This window comes from Dermochelys coriacea, chromosome 10, assembly GCF_009764565.3.
Source record: "Dermochelys coriacea isolate rDerCor1 chromosome 10, rDerCor1.pri.v4, whole genome shotgun sequence".
Taxonomy (NCBI): Eukaryota; Metazoa; Chordata; order Testudines; family Dermochelyidae; genus Dermochelys; species Dermochelys coriacea.
Genome location: NC_050077.1, coordinates 73904380 through 73920199, shown reverse-complemented (window position 1 = coordinate 73920199; position 15820 = coordinate 73904380). Strand labels below are relative to the sequence as shown.

The 15820-nt window shown below is 48.0% G+C and overlaps 1 protein-coding gene across 9 annotated transcripts in view; it reads right to left on the bottom strand.

The window, feature by feature from the left end:
• Positions 1-15820, bottom strand: part of CHD2 (chromodomain helicase DNA binding protein 2) — a 95812-nt gene that overhangs the window by 7875 nt on the left and 72117 nt on the right. For 5 of the 9 annotated variants that reach the window (XM_038419864.2, XM_038419866.2, XM_038419868.2 and 2 more), the window contains 14 exons: positions 15479-15550; positions 13711-13860; positions 12616-12764; positions 11115-11211; positions 10179-10271; positions 9423-9596; positions 8134-8309; positions 7034-7075; positions 5979-6118; positions 4920-5058; positions 4623-4773; positions 3324-3446; positions 1548-1676; positions 688-828 (listed from right to left, as the gene is read on the bottom strand). In XM_038419864.2, coding sequence (XP_038275792.1) covers positions 688-828; positions 1548-1676; positions 3324-3446; positions 4623-4773; positions 4920-5058; positions 5979-6118; positions 7034-7075; positions 8134-8309; positions 9423-9596; positions 10179-10271; positions 11115-11211; positions 12616-12764; positions 13711-13860; positions 15479-15550 — 1776 coding nt within the window. Of the gene's footprint in view, positions 1-687; positions 829-1547; positions 1677-3323; positions 3447-4622; positions 4774-4919; positions 5059-5978; positions 6119-7033; positions 7076-8133; positions 8310-9422; positions 9597-10178; positions 10272-11114; positions 11212-12615; positions 12765-13710; positions 13861-15478; positions 15564-15820 lie in introns of those variants that run through there. The other 4 variants (XM_038419867.2, XM_043493848.1, XM_038419872.2 and 1 more) reach the window with 3 other exon arrangements.

Genomic DNA, 15820 nt, shown 5'->3' with positions numbered 1-15820 from the left:
GCAGTGACCCAATGTCCAAGGGGCAATTGAGTTATGTTTCCCACATAGCCTGACACCTGTGCTGGCAGAATCAATCCCTGCCACCATGGGAACAGCCAAGGTATTATTTCATGACCCCTATGTAGGGTCGGGTTATTATGGATAGATTTGAAGTCTTGAGCAATTCAGACACAGCCTGCCAACACCAAAACTAATTAAAGCCTTACACCCTTTGAACAATAAGCTCCAAATTCTTCTCTCCTTTTCGGGATGCCAGCCATTCCGGGATATTCTTCTGTTTGGGTATAGCTGTCTTTTCAAGTCAGTCTGAAAATAGCTCACTCCCTTTCACGCTCTATACTTAGTTCCCAAACCACAGGTCACCTTTTCCATTCTTCACTGCAGGTATCTTTTCCCTCCTACTCAGGGTAAACTCTCACTCCAAAAAGTTCTGGAGGCTAAGAGCCCTCCCCAGTGTTCACTAGTAAAGGATGCCCTAGCATTCTTTCCCATGGGGTCTTTAGGAATTTTCAATCTCACAGTGTGTCCATTTCTGCGAATATTCCCTGGAGGGACTTCATTGCCCTCTCAGACAAACTGCTCTCCTTGACAGGTATTGGCATGTGTAGGATTCGAATCTGAAATCCTGAACGTGATCTCCAAGCTGTAACATGTTTCTAAAGGTTACATTTAAGATATGCCTGGTACCTTCTCCTTCTTATCCTTTGTTTTCTTTTTCTCTTTTTCGCCTTCCTTTTCTTTCTTTGTGGTTGACTGTTTTTCCTTGTTCTCTTTGTTCTCTTTCTTCTTCTGTTTCTTTTTCACTGGGCTCTTTTCCAAGCCATCCTCCTAGGAAAGTAGTCACAGGCTCAAACTTTGTTCACAAAGTCAGAGCCCCTCAACTCAGACACATTTTACTCTATAAACCTATAGCCTGCAAGAGCACCTGATTCTTGCTGCTCATCCAAACTTTTCCTAGCTCTAATTAACCTAACCAAGTTCAAAGCAGCAATCTGCCCAACCCGCACAAACCCTGCCTCTAAAGTTATTCCATCAAACTGGCATGATTCTGCAGCTGACTAGCAAACTGCAGCTACATATCACACTCACTAATTTAATTTAGCTAGTCCGTAGGCTCAGCTATTCAAGGTAGATACTGATCAGAAGCATTAAGAAACCTTTAGATTATGTGCAGAGCAACTCAGAGAGGGTTTTTTTCCAGGACCAAAATTATCTTGGTAAACTCTGGATTCACCAATGGCAGGTTTTCTGAGGACAGTCTCTAAGCCAACAAAGGCTGAAAGTGGCCCACTTTGGAGCCCGTCCACAATGCTCTGAGCATTGGCTTAATGAGGTGGGTGGAAAAGGCCTCACCACCTCCTATGTTCCCAGCAACTGAACATGTTCCCCGTGCAGATCTGCCAGGCCCCTATTTCAGTTTAATGCTCTGTAGTTCCCCTAGTGGTTGTTTGGGGAAGTTGCAACAGGTGCTTTTCAAGTGTAGTTTCTGAAGCACCAACACAGTTCAAGCAGCTTTGTAAAAGCCCCCTCCATCTGGGTCAACACACCTTGACTTCACCCTCTTCTGACTGGTTGTCCGAGTGCCGAGGAGAGGACAGGTCATTTCCATGCTCATCTTTGACTTTGGGAGCTTTGTTCTCTTTCTTCACGCGTGGTTTCCTCTTCTTCAGTTTGGCCTGGGGTAGAAGAGAAACCAGTTAGGGCTTGAAAACAACTTCCTGAAACAGAAACACCATCTCCCTTCCTCTAGGCCAGGGGTGGGCAAACTTTCTGGCCCAAGGTCCACAGTGGGGTTGCAAAACTGTATGGAGGGCAGGGTAGAGAAGGCTGTGCCTCCCGAAACAGCCTGGCCCCTTCCCCATCTGACCCCTCCCACTTCCCACGCCCCGACTGCCCTGCTGAGAACCCCTGACCCATCCAACCCCCCCTACTCCTTGTCCCCTGACCGCCCCCCCCAATTGCTCCCTTCCAGGACGCCACCCCCTAATCCAACCCCTGCTGCTCCCTGTCCCGACTCCCTATCCACACCCCCGCCCCTTGACAGGCCCCCAGAACCACACGCCCTATCCAACCCTCCCTGTTCCCCGTCCCCTGCGTGCCCCGACCCCTATCCACACCCCCGTCCCTAACCGCCCCCCCGGGGACCCCACCTCCTATCCAACTCCCCCGCTCCCTGTCCTCTGACTGCCTCAACCCCTATCCACAGCCCTGCCCGCTGACAGGCCCCCCCAGGACTCCCACACTTTTCCAACCCTCCCCCTGTCCCCTATCCACACCCCTGGCCCCTGACAGGCCCCCCCGGGACTCCCACACCCATCCAACCTCCCCCTGCTCCCTGACTGACCCCCGGCCCCCTTTCCATGCCACTCAGAGCAACATGCCTGGCAGCTGTGCCACCTGGCCAGAGCTAGACACCCTGCTGCGCTGCCCTGCAGGAGCATGCAGCGGCGTGGCTGTGGGGGAGGGGGGACAACAGGGGAGGGGCCAGGGGCCCGGCGGGGAGCTCAAGAGCCGGGCAGGACGATCCCGCAGGCCAGATGTGGCCCGCAGGCTGTAGTTTGCCCTCCGCTACTCTAGGCACTAGGTGCCTGTTTGGAGCATTAGAACATCCAGTGGGCCACGAGAAATGACACTGAGCCACTATTTAGAATTACAACCTCCATCAGAGGGTCCCATTTTGGCTAGCAAGAGGCAATCCATCTGAGGTTCGAAGGCTCAAAGAACTATTCTGAACACACAGAGAATTAGTATGAGTGAATTGCTGGCACCAAGCAGCCTGGTGACGGAGCAAACGAAGGAGCCTGCTGCCAGAGGGTATTTATTGTGACACCCACATTGCGGTATCCAGGAGGAAGAAGGCTGGGATAAAAAGAGCTTTATTCTGGGTACATTCTCTATCTATCTCCACAGCTCCAACGCTCCTTGCTAGTTGGGGCATTCAGCATCCAACCCTATGTAAGCCATAGTTTTTCATAAAATCTGTGCACATCACTTTAGAGTTCACTTCTGCTTCTGACAAGTGAGTTGGTAAAATGAGAATCACGGAATTCTATGTATGATGCTCAGTCTCTCACACATCAAGCACACTCAGCTTACAGGTAAAAAGATGCCTTTTTCTAAGTGACAGACCTGCCAAGTGAGCCTGGCCCTAGGATCTGAGAGCCAACCCCACCAGCTTCAGGTTCAGTCGGATGAAGGGATCAGAGTACACAGCCACAGTCCATTCAAACAGAATATTTCATGAGCTAGAAATACAGGAGGTAGTTTCCTTCTAAGCAGTGTCCAATGTCCCCCCCCAGGCACTCAGCCATCTCCTCACTCACCTCTTCCCCATCTTTCACAGTTTCCTTCTTCTCCAGATCTTTCTTCAGCAATTTCAGCAGATAATCAACACGGGTCTGGAGCTGCTTTCCCTGAGGCTTCTTATCTGTCTCAACAGGTAGGATCTTTGATAAAAACAAAACACCCACATGCACCTATCAAGCCCTGAAGTAAGCAGACAAGCGTGAGTAACAATCTCCTCCCCTAGCATCCAGCAAGGGAGTGAGAAAATCTCAGCTTCTCAGGGGAACTGCCTTACCCTGCTCTCCCAGGGACAAAGGCCCAGATCCTCAAAGATATTTAGGTGGCTAACTCCCAATGGGAGTTAGATGCCTAAATCTGTACAAGGAACTAGGCCAAAGAGCTCCCTCACAAGTCTCCCCCTTTCATAAGCCAGCATGCAGAACTCTACCAAATTGGGAGGGATGGGGGGGAAGGTGCCCTCATGCTGGTATTGAAGTGACAGGGCACGTGTGAGTACAGTCTGGTAGGAACTTCAATTGCCGCCATCTTGGATTACAAAAGAACTTCTCCAGCAAGCAAGCAAACACATTGCAAAATACACCAAGAAGCCTGTGTTGCAACAAACACTTTGCTCCCTTGTTTTGACAAGCCGAATTTATTTAGGGTATTGTTTCACAGTAGGCTAGTACTGCGTAGCATATTTGGTAAAAGTAATGAATCATTAGTAACTTGAGAAAAAAAGCTATTTCTGTAAAGTTGATTTCACTGGTTTGTGCCTTTATAAACAAATAAAAATGGAGCTTTGCTTGATCATTATCGCTGTTTTCTTTAAACAACTACGTGCTCTGACTGTAACATACAGCAATGATTCAGACGGGGCACTTGTGTTGTGAAGTAAGGTGAAGCTGCTGTCTTTGGGGTGAGAGCCCAGCCCAGTGCATTAGCAGAGGGAGAATTAGAGGGGCTCCTCTGTACCACCCCTGCAAGGAAGAGATTCCCACGACCGTGTCTGGGATGCTCATTTCAGTTTTAAAATGCTTTTCTGAGCATCACACCTGAGGGCACGAATTCATACCAGGACATGACCTGATTTTTGCTAACAACATCTGGGTCTGTCAGCAGTGACATTGTCTGAGCTCAGCATTAACTATGGGGGAAACTTAACATAACCAGCATCAATACACTGGGAATGCAGCATTCCAGAGAGGTCATGGTCATTGTTTTCCTTGTTATTATTATCGTTTTAAGTGTTTACCAATATAAACATCCGTTTCTGAGGTGAAGCAAATGTTCTCCCTGAGCCCCGGAACTAAAGCGAGCAACACATGAAGACCTACCTTATCTGTTAACTTCAGTTCTGGGTCCGTTTTAATTAGCTCCCAGTTTCCATAGCCATGTTCATAAATTCCCAGCAATAAACGAGAATCATCCTCCACTCCCCAGTCTACATCAAAATGAGCAGCTTTGACGCGGCAGGTCAGGCAGTACCTGAAGGCATTTCAAACACGAGAGAGGTGATGAGGGGCTCCTTTCCAACACTGCAGTGTCAAAGCAAATCTGCAAACCCAGGCTTTCCTTTTGCCAGCCCAAAACCCCAAGCTCCTTGTACTTTCCTCCCAGTCATGCCAACTCACTTCCTCTTCTCCTCCAGGTCCGTGGGAATGGATTTGTGCAGCATTTCAAACTCTTCTTCATGTTGGATGATGGATTTCACGTTGACTTGGACACCAGAGATCTTGAGGGTAGGACCCCTCCTTTTCCCAGGCCCTTTCCCTGCTCAACAGCAACAAACATTTCAGCTGAAAGCACTTCGACAGAATAAAAGAGACGCTGGAAAAGGCTCAGATACATTCAGGAGTTTTATATATTCCTTCCATCATCCTCTATTTACGTCTAGCGCTGGCTGCTAATGCTCAGGTAGATCCTGAAAAGCAGGCTCTGCTTTCAGAGAGCGGTCGTGAGTGATTGGTTACACTCCAAGCCCCTTTCCAAGTCATTTTCTTAATTAGAAATAAATCAACAACGTTGGAGTTCAGCCACTTTACCAGCTCAGTTCAGCAAGGTCACGCAGAGACTTAATGGCAGAGTTGGCAATAACACCCATTTCTCCAGATTCCCTGCCTCTTGTGCCAGCCACCAAACCACCCTGCTTCCTAGAAAGCTAGAGCATGCAGAGGCAACACACAGGGCTGGATGTTCCTCAAGTCTTGGAAGTACTTGCAGGATATTTACCCAATGCTCTGGGGGCAGTGGCTGGCTCAGAGGACTGATAACTGCAGATAGAGGTATAGTGTAGGGGACACGTTATTGGTTTGATTCCAGCCCAGGAAGCAATCCAGTCTGCTGGCTGCTCCACAACCTAACTTGAAACAAGCTCGTAGTCGTAGCCCATGCCTTAGAAATCCCATGTCCACCAGACGCTAACAGTTCTAACTGATACCCTTCAGTCAGAGCAAAAGACTCACAGCTTGGAGGCTGGAATAGCTTTCTCACTCTTAGAGGTAGCTCCCTCCGGGTCACTAGCAGAGGGAGCATGGGTGAAGTTTGTACTGTTCTTTGGCTAACAGACTACAGCCTCCAGTGCTGCCAATCTAGTGTCCCATATCACCGAGAATGGGGATGGTTCCCCATCAGCACTTTGGCCCATAAACACCAAGAGGTTAATGAAATCAGCACCCGTCCCTTTCGCTTACCCTCACCGGGGTTTTCTTTCAGCTGCTCCTCGTATTCCTGCATTGCCGACACACAGCTGTTGTGAATAAGTTCCCCTAGACGTTTCAGATCAGCTATGGACTTGTCCACCAGCTCGGCATCACGAGCAATGCACTCCAGTCTGAGAGGGAAAAAAGGAATCAGACTCAACACCTGGCTAATAGCGCTGCTCAGAGACACAGGGCCTAGCCTGTCTGCTTCTTTCAGGTGTCTGAAGCTTCCCAGATCAAGCATATCACTTTCAATAGCATTTGCACTGCTGGGCATGGAAATACTTTTTTTAGGAACGTGTGTGTGTGTGTGTGTGTGTGTGTGTGTGTGTGTGTGTGTGTGTGTGTGTGTGTGTGTGTGTGTGTGTGTGTGTGTGTGTGTGTGTGTGTGTGTGTGTGTGTGTGTGTGCTGTGTGTGTGTGCGCGCGCGTGCGCTTCAGCTCCCTGCTACTTAGGAGAACCAACCCATCTACGCCTCTGAGATGATCTCTTTTATTGGGACTCTTCAGGTTGCTGATCCTTTACTTGCCAGGTAAATAATGGTTTTAAGACCACTTGGAGCAAGACCCATGTTAAGCTTTGGTACCTGACAGTTGCAGGATACAGCAAGAAGCAGGTGATCACATAACAGGGGACTAGACTGGGACAGGGCTGCTTTGCAGAAGATGACACCATGTGTACCCTGCTCCTGTAGTGTTGTGTAATGCACTGGGAATGCGCGGGGCAGGAAGGGAAGAGGGGGCCTTCATCTGAAACATCCACCAGTGGCTATCATCTGAGACAAGATGGATCACCTGGCAATTCCTGTGTCTCCAATGTCAGCACTTGCACAACATTCACCCTGAATATGACAGACCAGTCAGGCTTTGCACCATCAAAGAAGCCTAAGCCATACTTGATGCTTATCAGTTAATTGTGCCTAGGGGTAGAGCAATGCACAGAGTGGCTATTTGTATCTCCTGTTTACTTTCTTCATAGTGTAGCATTCAGAACTACAACTAGCCTATATGCGATTGGCTCTGATCCCGAGAACAGTTTGCACATACCGTTCGAGTGGAAGCCCAAACTTCTTATAAGCCTTGATAAACCTAAGCAAAAAAGAAAAGCAAAATTTTAGTAAATTACTGATGGAGGTTCAGTTTAAAAACCAGCAACTCAAAGATGAAGGGAAGTTGATTAAAGCTCAAGAAATCCCCTTTACCATCTCTGGCCTAACCTCTGGACACAGCAGGCGCTTTGCGAAGAATGAAGAGATTAGAGGAAGAGATGGCAAGGACAAAAACTGGCTTGGAATTGCATGCGTCAGCTGATCCAAGAAAGGGAATGCTGGGAGAAGGAGAAACTTCACTACCTTGACTTACTGCACTAACTCTTTTAGGGCTACTATTTTTGCCCAAATATATCATCATTTGCTTTTGTTTAAATTTAAACTGCCAGGAAATTTTTCTTCTTTCAGGTAAATTTGGTGCTCCTGAACAAAGCCAGTTCGTGCAAAGCCTGCACAAAGACAGGAGTCCTTGGTTTCTCCATGGAATGACCACCAGCCATTCCAGCCTCCTGCACACCCCCTGTAGCAATGTACCTTAATGCTGAATTTGATGAACCCACTCAATCCACCGGAGATTACTGATGGAGGCTAACAATTTCAGGAGCAATTTCTGTGAAACGCAGGCACGTCTCATTAGAATTAGACTGAAGATTGTCAGCTCGTTTCACGCAGGTCTACAAAGGCCATCAACAGGTGGCAAAGCTGACAATATAAAAGTTCAGAGAATGGCTGGAGCCAGTAAAGCCTGATTTCTCCCCTAATTCTTCTGTTACAATACTAAGTTAATAAAGCACCGGGCATCCTGCCATTGTCATTTAGAACTGATTAAATGTCCATGGTACAACAGCATGAGCATGGAAGATCCCCAAGAAATGGAGGTTTTTGGGGAGCCAATAGCTCCAGTCCAGCAGAGCACTTCTTCACTTGCTTAACTTTAATCATGTAAACAATCTATCTGACCTGACTTCACTGGGACCAGCCACAGGCTTACAGTTACGCAGGTGTTGACATGCTTTGCTGGAGCAGGGCCCTACCCTAGCTGTCTGCGCAAAATTTCCCAGCGTGCTCATCCCACAGTCTCCTGCGCTCAGCACTGACCTCCTGATTTCGGCATCAGTAAATCCTTCCACCGTGTCTTTCCTAACGCTCCGTGGGCGCCCCCGGCGCTTTGGCCTTTTATCGTCATCAGTATCGTCCGTCTCACTCTCTGATCCAGATGACCTGTGTATCCTTCTCTTTGATTCAGCATCAGAATCACTGTCATTTGCCTGAGCCTGAATGAGCCAGAAAGACAGCACTATGGTAACAAGGGTTAATTTACAACCTCCTTCAACTCCTCCCTAGTGGTGTGGGCTGGCAATGAAAGTGCAGAACCTCTTGGTGCTTATTCTGAAATAAGGCCAAACAGATCAACGTCGGGGTCATCCCGCCTTTTTTCCCCCCTTGAAGTGCCTGGATGCCCAAGGCCCCCATGTATTTGCTCATCCCCTTTTGACAGATTTCCAGACAACAATGCTAAGCTCCTCATTTGGAGCATGCAAATGAAGCGTGGGTTCCATGTTCTAGTGGAGTTTTCTTGCACAATCCTATTGCTAGAGGATTTGAATTCATCCTAGCACCTAGACCAGGGGTGGCCAAGCTTACTGACCCTCCGAGCCGCACACCACAATCTTCAGAAGTTCGACTGCTGGAGCGCAAGGCTTCTGCCCCGCAGGAGACATCCCCACTGGTCAGAAGCCCCTTTCCCACCACCCTGCTGCAAAGCAGAGGTCCTGAGCTCTCCCCTTCCCCGAGTCTGGTAGGTGGAGAAGGGGGTGATGTATGGGCTCCACAAGCCACAGTAACTGTAAAAGCCGCATGCAGCTCACAAGCCACTGTTTGGCCACACCTGACCTAGACAGTTACCCTGGAAAGGGTACTGTCTCTTCTGGTTGTGAAGGGACAGGTTGGGTTTAAGCATTAACAGCATGGTGAAGTGTGAAGCTTAGTGAGGAGACGGGAAAAAAGACATCCAGGGAACGACCTATGATGCAATCAAAAATGAATTCCTGTCTAGTCCCCACCATTCAGTTGGCTATTTTCCCCTGTGCTGCAATCTGTTACTGCCACCGGGTTTCAGTATTTATTGTTTTTAAATAAAAGTACAAGATTAATTAGAAACACCAATACCAAATTCATTCTGGACACATACTCTGCACTACAGACTCAGGGCCTAATTTGTACTCCGCATGGCAGACCTATGGCCCATTCTGTACTTTGATCCAAACCAGCAATAGGGGGGAAAAAAATCAAAATCCCACAAACCTGTTACTGGGCAAAGACCCTCTTTCCCACCACTAGCCCCCCTGTGACCTTCTGTTTCCCAGCTTCCCGAGACAGTGCTGTACCTTTTTAGTGGAGCTGCGGATTCTGGGCAGCATATAGATTTCTTCCAACTCCTTCTGTCTTTCCTCCTCCTCCACTTTCTTCCTTTGCTCTTCAGGAATAATATCATCCCAGTCCCTCTGGGACCTCTCGTCCAGCTCAGTCTCTTCCTCCTCCATGGTTGCAAAATTGGCTACCTTATAAGCAAAAGCACACCCATGGGATTAGAAGCTCCCCGTGGTAATGTCACCAGAGATATGTTGGTCCAGTCTCAACTTCTTTCTCTTGAGGCATTTCCCCAAGAAATCTGTCCGTCAGTCGTTCTGTTCCTGTTGTATGTCATCTCTTCCAGCTATGAGCCATCGAGTAGTACATGCAATGTATAAGCTTTGGCTGGAGCCTTTGCTAGATTAGCATTTCAGTTCCCAAAGTTAGGAAGTTTAAAATTTTCTTCCCCGCCACCAAGATCATTTTAAAACCTACACACATACATTTCTTTAGTGCTACCCACCCACCAAACCTAGCAGCCCCCCTCCTGCTGGTTGAGGACCACCTGCTTCCGTGCACCTTGCAAAGGGTTTGGCTTGTTTGGTTAAAGCCTGACCCCATGAAGCCAGCCTGAAGGGGCACTGTTGGCCAGTTCTGTCCCTTCTCCTGTCACCGACCTTACAAACCAGGTTGACCTTGGCAAAGACCGTTCATAGCCACTCACTACCCTACTCTGCTAGGATTCAGTCCCTCTTACTCACTGGTTTCTAGGAAATCTATCTGCTTTGTACCTTGAATTGAGACAGAAGCTCATCCGTGGCGCTCGAGGACACTTCGTTCTCTCGTGTTTCAGCCAGGCGTAAAATCTCATCAATATCCATTTCCTGCCAGTCAGAAAGAAATGATGATAAAATCAGAAGAAGCACAGCAACAGAAAAGAAGTGGGGGTTTCAAGGATTGACTTGTGAGGTGTGACTGCTAAACACACATCGCCTGGATAAGTGACCAAGGGGAGGTGGGGGAGACAAGTTAACAGGCTGAAAATACTGATGGAGTGTCATCACTGAGGAGGACGACAGACTATTTAGATGGTACAAGAGGGTATGAAGAGGAATGGTGGGTGAAGGTGAGAAAACTACAGCCTGAACATCAGGAAAAAAATTCCCAAGTGCTATCTTTTCATTTGTGGAATTGTACCCTGCAGGGCTGTTCAAACCGTTTGGTAACATTGTCAGAAACAAATCCTGCACTGGATGGGGGAAGAGGTGACACACTGACTCCTGTGGAAACTACAAAGGAAAGGAAAGCTGAAAGAGGTTAAGAGGAGCTGGGATGAAGTGGACTCGCTAGGTCCTGTTACAATACACTAACTCGTTATTCACAGAACTACAGACGTATGTGCAGAGGGCTGACGGGGGACAAGGTTCTACCACTGAAATGCCAACCATTTATTTCAGGAACCTCATCAGAATCTCCACAGTCAGCCTGTCCCATCCCTGCCTCCCAAGTCCATTGTTCTCTCCCTTCAGCTTTTCTGGAAACTTGAACTTGGTGCCGCCATGGCAGGGGTCAGTTTGACAAACCCTATTATTGAACGGCTCTCTCTGATCCACAGAGCAAGTACAACAGAGTCAGGACAAATGCAAGTTTCCTCATGCAGTACTGCCAATGAAGTGAAGTTCATGAAGACCATCAGAGCACAGCTAGGTTATTTTAATTTTAACTACCTGTGGCTCCGATTCTTCCCCTTCAATCTCCTTGAAGAGATCCTCAGCTCCAAACTTCAGAATAGCTGTCAACTCCTCTTTGTTGAAAGGATTTGAGCTGCAAAAAAGTAACAAAAACACAGTTGACTCTCAGGAGCCACCAAGACAGCTGCCTTGCTACGGCATAAAGACACACCTAAGCCTCCCTCATTAGGCCAAGATTGTGATGTAAGTGCTCAACCCTGCACTAAGAAACGCCTTGTGCTCCGTTCCTGATCTCTCCCCCTGTTCTGACAGGGGTTAGGAGTAATGTCAAGGCAGCATGCTCCATTCCCAGGGGGAGGAGGGCAGCACACCAAATGACTCAATACTGAACCACATGGCCAATTAAGCAGCAGTGTTGATGGGCTCCAAGCAAGGGATTCCCATGTCCTAGAAGGATGGCTATCTTGACATGTGGCCTCACGAGTATATTAAGGGGGATGAAGTGGAGAAGAATGGAGGAGCTACTGAGAGTTTTAATTGCACCCAAGGAAAGCCTCTGGAAAGGAGGAGTGGGGGGAGAGGGAGAGAGGCACAGGAAAATATACACTTGGTGAGTAAAATTCAGTACCAAGTTTTCATACTGACACACAAACCCCAGAACCGTTCTTGAAGATCCCACTCGTAAGTGCTTTCCAGCCTTGCATATGCATCTGAGTCAGTTCTGGGTTCCCATACCTGTATTGCATTGGTATCATAAAGCACATGCTACTGCACTGAAGGAGTAAAGGGGGGAGACCCACCAGTCTGCAAAACCCAGCGGACTCCCTCTATTCTTCCTGAAACCAGCAGTGAAATGACTCTTCCTTCTACATGCTCCCAGCTATGTGCTCTTTCCCCTGAGGCACCAGGAACTGCAGAAGTTAACTAGAGCCAAATGGACCCCGTGGCCATTTTCTCCCTACATCACCAGCTTCAGAGCGGAAGAGACTGCAGATCACAATATTAAACAGATGCTTAAGTGAATATCCAGGAAAAGACTCCAACTGATTCTAGTTGGTTACAGCTGTAGAGCCAGCATGGAAAAGAGACCAGTTGTGTGGGACACTGAAGAAGTTGACTGTAGGTTATAAGATACCAGTGACCTTGAGGGCCTTGTAAGAAAAAAGTGACAGCCTCTAAAAGGAGAAAAAACAGGCCAAGGACAAAGCTAGAAGAGAGGGGCAATAAACAGAGGCACAAAAACAAACAGAGAGAGAAAGAAAAGAAAAAGAGAGAAAGATGGAATGAAAAACCAGAGGAGACTTCAATACCAGTTCTTTTTATTTTCTGGCTAACTTTGGCATCCCATATAGTTTCCATACCAATGACTGCATGAGCCAAAGTTAGTGGTGAGCTACCATTAGTAGTTTTTTTTGTTTGTTTGTTTGTTTTTTGCTGGCCAACTATACTATCAGCTAATTACCCAAGTCACCACGAGAGTGACACTGATTACTGCACATACTCCATCCGATGCTCTCCTCCCCACTTAGGCACTTACTTGGATCTTCCAGAGTTGTTATCCAGAACAGTACGGCCTGTGGTGTCCATACGCTGGATCACCAGATGATCTAACACCATCTTTTTCTTAGCCCTTTCGATGATCTCCTCTTCCACTGTCCCTTTTGTGACTAAGCGGTAAATGTTCACCTGCAGGGCAAAGAAAAAGCAGAGCTATTTTGTGGATCTGCAACATATAGTCCTGCCTAAATTACAACGCACCTGTGCTATTTAACAGAAGGTAGCAATAACTTGTCTGCATGGTCCCTTTTTGCAAAGGTATATCCTGAATAGTATATCTGAACCCCTAATCCAACACACACACAACCCCATAGGAATAGCTATTCTCAAGAGACTTCCAGCCCCACCAGACTCACAAGAAAGGCTACTCTTGCCAGAACTCCAGCCTGCTTTCTAGATCAGAGGCTCAGTGACACATCAGAAAAATAATGTTCATAGACTTTAAGGCCAGAAATGACCTTTATGATCATCTAAGTCTCACCGCCTACATAACACAAGCCAGAGAACCTCACCAGAGATTCCTGCATCAAGCTCATAACCAGAGTTTGAGATAGAGCAGTGTGTGTATGTGTGTATGTTTGTGTGTACATATATAAACAAAGAAACACAACAGACTCACAATAAAACTACAAATGGAACACATGCCTGCTCTCTCTAAGCCTCATGCTGGCTCTATCGATAAGCTTTTAGGCCTTCCAGCCTTGACGGTATCCTCTGCTTAACACCAATGCCTGATGCCAGAGTTGTGTGCAATTTTAGTTATGAAACTAAGAACCATGTGAAATTTGCTTTGTTTCGTGATTAACTCAATACCCAACCCAGATTCATGAGACTACCGAAAGAATCCAGACCCTGTTTCCAGCAAACTTGGGCTGATTTGGTTTTACATCTGTTTTCCAGCTTACCCTGAGTTTCTGGGGAACCTGAAGGATATATAGCTCAAACAGAAGGAATACATTTGCAGTCACATAAGCCGGACACGCCCAGCTCTGCAGAGTCCTGACACAAATGCACATGCTACAGCATATGACTGGACTGAATCAAAGAAAAATGGATCTGAGGCTGCTCTCCTGACCTGCTTCTTCTGTCCAATTCTGTGAGCCCGAGCCTGAGCCTGCAAGTCATTCTGGGGGTTCCAGTCCGAGTCAAAGATAACCACAGTGTCCGCAGAAGCCAGGTTAATCCCCAGTCCGCCAGCTCGTGTTGACAGCAAAAAACAGAAGTCCTGCATACAATGACAAGATACCTGTGTACAGCATTGCTCACACAAAATGATCTCAGCTGTTTAAAACACACACATGCAAAAGCCAGTGAACTAATGCAGGTTACAATATATCCTACAGGACCCATCTGTATGTGTGGCCACGACAAGGGAGAGGAAGGTTCAACTGAATGCAAAGTTTAGGGAGAATGGAGAGGGTCTGGGAGTGGGGGTTTATTAGAGAGAGAAGTTCAGAGTCATCACAGGACAGAAAAAAGAGACAGTCTGAAGACAGTTTGGGATAATGAGGTGCTCAGAGCAGAGGCAGTGTGTGAGAAGGATCTTCCTCTTCTGAAGAAAGATGGAAAAGAAAAGAGGAAGACAGAGAATTCTGGTATTTGAGCAGCATAGCGAGAGAGGTGGAAAGAGATGCAGCATAAAGAAGGAATCCCCACTCCATCCATTTAAGCAGTCCTCGTATTAGTAATCTTAGGGGATACTGATGGGTATCAGAGTGTGGTGGGCGGGGGCACGTGGCAGCCATCAGCGTCCCCCAGGCAGAGGAAGGCGTAGCTGGCAGACGGCAGCACATATAACATGAATTACAGCTAGCGACCGAGACGTAAGGACACAGAAGCAGCCCAGCAGGTGCTGCTGTGGGCAGCAGAATGCAGAAATAGCTTTGGAAGGAAGGGTACTTTGGGCTGAAGGTCAAATTATGCCTGGACCCCCATGACGGCAGCGGGCAAACACGTGTGCACATCGCTGGCACTTCTACGGGGTGATTGGCTCCACAGAAAAGGAAGCCTGCCATGGACTCTGCGACTCGCTGCCTGGGCACGCAGGTCGGCAGGACAAGGCCAGGCTGCTGAAATGACAGGGCCAGGCCCTCCTCGCTCAGGCAGTCCTCTCTGGAGTCCATCTCCCTGAGAATCCCTTTCCTCCCCAACAGTGCCAGCTCCCTTGCTCTCCTGTCTGCATTGTAGTCTGCTTTTTCAGTCTGATTTTTTCTAAGCTTCCTGCTAATACCAGGCACCTGGCCTTGTCTCTTTTCGTTCTTTACAATCTGCTCAGTTAGTTCTGGTTTTCCAAGCAAAGTCGTTTTTTCAGGCAGCTGGATTGCCAGAGGCACAAAGCAATCAAGTGACTCACACCTGGTAAGAGCAAGCCAGCGAGTAGGCCCAGATGGGAGGGATTACAAGGCCATAAGCCCTTTGGTCCCTAAGCCTTCACTGCAACCACCAGACACCACTGCCTGCCTACACTTCCAGCCACCCTTTCCTCTGACACTTCAAGTGCAGAGACAACCTTACGCTCCAGCCTGTGCAAGTCATTGCATGACCACTTCACTCCCAGGTCAAAGGAGGAGAAGTCTAAGGGGGTTCGATCTTTGGCAGATTCTTTCTGGGTCTGATTTTCAGGCCCTACCCTTTGTGAGGCATTGGGGCATTTCACACACGACACAGATGGCCACAGAATACAAAACATGCCACTGCCATGTCTCTAAACACAGCCAGAGCTCCATGGAGATGAATGGCAGCTGTGACCATGCTGTGAACTTGTACAAGCTCGAGCGTCCCATCCCATTCCCTTCTGACGCTATTTTCCCTCAGGCGGGAACCCCCCCCCCGAGCTGTCGTACCTCAGAGCCTTCCGCGTTGAAGTGATCCAGCGCTTGCTTTCGGATCTCCCCTTTGATTGAGCCGTCCAAGCGCTGGAAAGATCAACAATAATGATAGAAAGAAAGAAAGTAAAGGAACCCTGAGGAATTGCTGCCCCAAAGCTCTGGGAGCTCCAGTCTCCTGTCCTACATACCTTTAGCTTGGAGCATTTAATCATTAAAAATAGCTGCTGATTAAAAATAACTGCACTGCTTTAACCTGCTGCACCAAGGGGGAGGGAGGCGGGGAGCATGCTTAGGCAGCAGTCACACGGTCGGTGACACTTCAGCTCTCATTACAGGCTCTCAGCCAGGATCTCTGCA